This window comes from Arachis hypogaea, chloroplast (assembly GCF_003086295.3).
Source record: "Arachis hypogaea chloroplast, complete genome".
Lineage (NCBI taxonomy): Eukaryota > Viridiplantae > Streptophyta > Magnoliopsida > Fabales > Fabaceae > Arachis > Arachis hypogaea.
Genome location: NC_037358.1, coordinates 147,501 through 152,500, shown reverse-complemented (window position 1 = coordinate 152,500; position 5,000 = coordinate 147,501). Strand labels below are relative to the sequence as shown.

The 5,000-nt window shown below is 37.6% G+C and overlaps 1 protein-coding gene across 1 annotated transcript in view; it reads left to right on the top strand. All coding sequences in view use genetic code 11, as the record gives it.

Moving 5' to 3' along the window:
* The window catches only part of ycf2 (hypothetical chloroplast RF21), a 6,870-nt gene that overhangs the window by 1,410 nt on the left and 460 nt on the right, over positions 1–5,000 (top strand). Inside the window, exon 1 of the mRNA in view lies at positions 1–5,000. This exon is cut by the window's left edge and continues 1,410 nt beyond it; it is cut by the window's right edge and continues 460 nt beyond it. Within this exon, the coding sequence (YP_009472217.1) occupies positions 1–5,000 (5,000 nt within the window).

Sequence of the window (5,000 nt, the reverse complement as noted above, 5' to 3'; positions counted from 1 at the left end):
AATCATCTGCTTCCGGAAGAAATCGAAGAATTTCTTGGGAATCCTACAAGAGCCAATCGTTCTTTTTTCTCTGACAGATGGTCAGAACTGCATCTGGGTTCGAATCCTACTGAGAGGTCTACTAGAGATCAGAAATTGCTGAAGAAAGAACAAGATGTTTCTTTTGTTCTTTCCGGGCGATCGGAAAGTAAAGAAATGGTTAATATATTCAAGATAATTATGTATTTACAAAATACTGTCTCAATTCATCCTATTTCATCAGATCCGGGATGGGATATGGTTCCGAAGGATGAACTGGACAGTTCCAATAAGATTTCATTCTTGAACAAAAATCCATTTTTTGGTTTATTTCATCTATTCCATGAACGGAACAGGGGGGGATACACGTTACACCACGATTTTGAATCAGAAGAGAGATCTCAAGAAATGGCAGATCTATTCACTCTATCAATAACCGAGCCGGATCTGGTGTATCATAAGGGATTTGCCTTTTCTATTGATTCCTCCGGATTGGATCAAAAACAATTCTTGAGGGGGGTATTCAACTCCAGGGATGAGTCGAAAAATAAATCTTTATTGTTTCTACCTCCTCTTTTTTATGAAGAGAATGAATCTTTTTATCGAAGGCTCATAAAAAAATGGGTCCGGACCTCTTGCGGGAATGATTTGGAAGATCCAAAACCAAAAATAGTGGTATTTGCTAGCAACAACATAATGGAGGCAGTCAATCAATATAGATTGATCCGAAATCTGATTCAAATCCAATATAGCACCTATGGGTACATAAGAAATGTATTGAATCGATTCATTAAAAAGAATCGATTCGATCGCAACTTCGAACATGGAATTCAAAGGTATCAAATAGAAAATGATACTATGAATCATAGAACTATAATGAAATACACGATCAACCACCAGTTATCAAATTTGAAAAAGAGTCAGAAGAAATGGTTCGATCCTCTTATTTTGATTTCTCGAACCGAGAGATCCATGAATCGGGATCTTAATGCATGTAGATACAGATGGTCCAATGGGAGCAAGAATTTCCAGGAACATTTAGAACTTCTCAGTTCTGAGCAGAATAGCCGTTTTCAAGTAGTGTTCGATCGATTACGTATTAATCAATATTCGATTGATTGGTCTGAGGTTGAGGTTATCGACAAAAAAGATTTGTCTAAGTTACTTTGTTTCTTTTTGTCCAAGTTACTTCCTTTTTTGTCCAAGTTTCTTCTCTTTTTGTCTAACTCACTTCCTTTTTTCTTTGTGAGTTTCGGGAGTATCCCCATTCATAGGTCCGAGATCCACATCTATGAATTGAAAGGTCCGAATGATCCACTCTGTAATCAGTTGTTAGAATCAATAGGTCTTCAAATCGTTCATTTGAAAAAATTGAAACCCTTCTTATTGGATGGCCGTGATACTTCCCAAAAATCGAAATTCTTGATCAATGGAAGAACAATATCACCATCTTTTTTCAATAAGATACCAAAGTGGATGATTGACTCATTCCATACTAGAAAGAATCGCAGGAAATCTTTTGATAACACGGATTCCTATGTTTCAATGATATCCCACGATCAAGACAATTGGCTGAATCCCGTGAAACCATTTCATAGAAGTTCATTGATATCCTCTTTTTTTAAAGCAAATCGACTTCGATTCTTGAATAATCAATATCACTTCTGTTTCTATTGTAACAAAAGATTCCCTTTTTTTGTGGAAAGGGCCTGTATCAATAATTATTATTTTACGTATGGACAATTCCTCAATATCTTGTTCATTCGGAACAAAATATTTTCTTTGTGCGGCGGTAAAAAAAAACATGCTTTCTTGGAGAGAGATACTATTCCACCAATCGAGTCACAGGTATCTAACATATTGATATCTAACCATTTTCCGCAAAGTGGTGACGAAGGGTATAACTTGTACAAATCTTTCCATTTTCCAATTCGATTCGATCCATTCGTTCGTAGAGCTATTTACTCGATCGCAGACATTTCGGGAACACCTCTAACAGAGGGACAAATAGTCAATTTTGAAAGAACTTATTGTAAACCTCTTTCAGATATGAATCTACCTGATTCAGAAGGGAAGAACTTGCATCAGTATCTCAATTTGAATTCAAACGTGGGTTTGATTCACACTCCATGTTCTGAGAAATATTTACCATCCGAAAAGAGGAAAAAACGGAGTCCTTGTCTAAAAAGATGCCTTGAGAAAGGGCAGATGTATAGAACCTTTCAACGAGATAGTACTCTTTTAACTCTCTCCAAATGGAATCTATTCCAAACATATATACCATGGTTCCTTACTTCGACAGGGTACAAATATCTAAATTTAATATTTTTAGATACTTTTTCAGACCTATTGCCGATACTAAGTAGCAGCCAAAAATTTGTATCCATTTTTCATGATATTATGCATGGATCAGATATATCATGGCGAATTCTTCAGATTCCATTGTGGAAGACACAATGGAATCTGATAAGTGAGATTTCGAGTAAGTGTTTACATAATCTTCTTCTGTCCGAAGAAATTTTTCATCAAAATAATGAGTCACCATTGATATCGACACATCTGAGATCGCTAAATGTTCGGGAGTTCCTCTATTCAATCCTTTTCCTTCTTCTTGTTGCTGGATATCTCGTTCGTACACATCTTCTCTTTGTTTCTCGAGCCTACAGAGAGTTACAGACAGAGTTCGAAAAGGTCAAATCTTTGATGATTCCATCATACATGATTGAGTTGCGAAAACTTCTGGATAGGTATCCTACATCTGAACTGAATTCTTTCTGGTTAAAGAATCTCTTTCTAGTTGCTCTGGAACAATTAGGAGATTTTCTAGAAGAAATACGGGGTTTTGCTTCTGGCGGCAACATGCTAGGGGGTGGTGGTCCCGCTTATGGGGTCAAATCAATACGTTCTAAGAAGAAATATTGGAATCTCTTCGATCTCATAAGTATCATACCAAATCCCATCAATCGAATCGCTTTTTCGAGAAATACGAGACATCTAAGTCATACAAGTAAAGCGATCTATTCCTTGATAAGAAAAAGAAAAAACGTGAATGGTGATTGGATTGATGATAAAATAGAATCCTGGTTCTCGAACAGTGATTCGATTGATGATAAAGAAAGAGAATTCTTGGTTCAGTTCTCTACCTTAACGACAGAAAAAAGGATTGATCAAATTCTATTGAGTCTGACTCATAGTGATCCTTTATCAAAGAATAACTCTGGTTATCAAATGATTGAACAACCGGGAGCAATTTACTTACGATACTTAGTTGACATTCATAAAAAGTATCTAATGAATTATGAGTTCAATACATCCTGTTTAGCAGAAAGACGGATATTCCTTGCTCATTATCAGACAATCACTTATTCACAAACCCCCTGTGGGGCTAATAGTTTTCATTTCCCATCTCATGGGAAACCCTTTTCGCTCCGCTTAGCCCTACCCCCCCCCAGGGGTATTTTAGTGATAGGTTCTATAGGAACTGGACGATCCTATTTGGTCAAATACCTAGCGACAAACTCCTATGTTCCTTTCATTACAGTATTTCTGAACAAGTTCCTGGATAACAAGCCTAAGAGTTTTCTTTTTGATGATAGTGACGATATTGATGATAGTGACGATATTGATGATAGTGACGATATCGACCGTGACCTTGATACGGAGCTGGAGCTTCTAACTATGATGAATGCGCTAACTATGGATATGATGCCGGAAATAGACCGATTTTATATCACCCTTCAATTCGAATTAGCAAAAGCAATGTCTCCTTGCATAATATGGATTCCAAACATTCATGATCTGGATGTGAATGAGTCGAATTACTTATCCCTCGGTCTATTAGTGAACTATCTCTCCAGGGATTGTGAAAGATGTTCCACTAGAAATATTCTTGTTATTGCTTCGACTCATATTCCCCAAAAAGTGGATCCCGCTCTAATAGCTCCGAATAAATTAAATACATGCATTAAGATACGAAGGCTTCTTATTCCACAACAACGAAAGCACTTTTTCACTCTTTCATATACTAGGGGATTTCACTTGGAAAAGAGAATGTTCCATACTAATGGACTCGGGTGCATAACCATAACTATGGGTTCCAATGTACGAGATCTTGTAGCACTTACCAATGAGGCCCTATCGATTAGTATTATACAAAAGAAATCCATTATAGACACTAATATAATTAGATCTGCTCTTCATAGACAAACTTGGGATTTGCGATCCCAGGTAAGATCGGTTCAGGATCATGGGATCCTTTTCTATCAGATAGGAAGGGCTATTTCAAAAAATGTACTTCTAAGTAATTGCTCCATAGATCCTATATCTATCTATATGAAGAAGAAATCTTGTAACGAGGGGGATTCTTATTTGTACAAATGGTACTTCGAACTTGGAACGAGCATGAAGGAATTAACGATACTTCTTTATCTTTTGAGTTGTTCTGCCGGATCGGTCGCTCAAGACCTTTGGTCTCTACCCGGACCTGATGAAAAAAATGGGATCACTTCTTATGGACTCGTTGAGAATGATTCTGATCTAGTTCATGGCCTATTAGAAGTAGAAGGCGCTCTGGTGGGATCCTCACGGACAGAAAAAGGTTGCAGTCAGTTTGATAATGATCGAGTGACATTGCTTCTTCGGTCCGAACCAAGGAATCCCTTAAATATGATTCAAAAAGGATCTTGTTTTATCGTTGATCAGAGATTTCTCTATGAAAAATATGAATCGGAGTTTGAAGAAGGGGAAGGAGTCCTCGACCCGCAACAGATGGAGGAGGATTTATTCAATCACATAGTTTGGGCTCCTAGAATATGGCGCCCTTGGGGCTTTCTATTTAATTGTATCGAAAGGCCCAATGAATTGGGATTTCCCTATTGGGCCAGGTCATTTCGGGGCAAGCGGATCATTTATGAGGAAGAGGATGAGCTTCAAGAGAATGATTCGGAGTTCTTGCAGGGTGGAACCATGCAGTACCAGACACG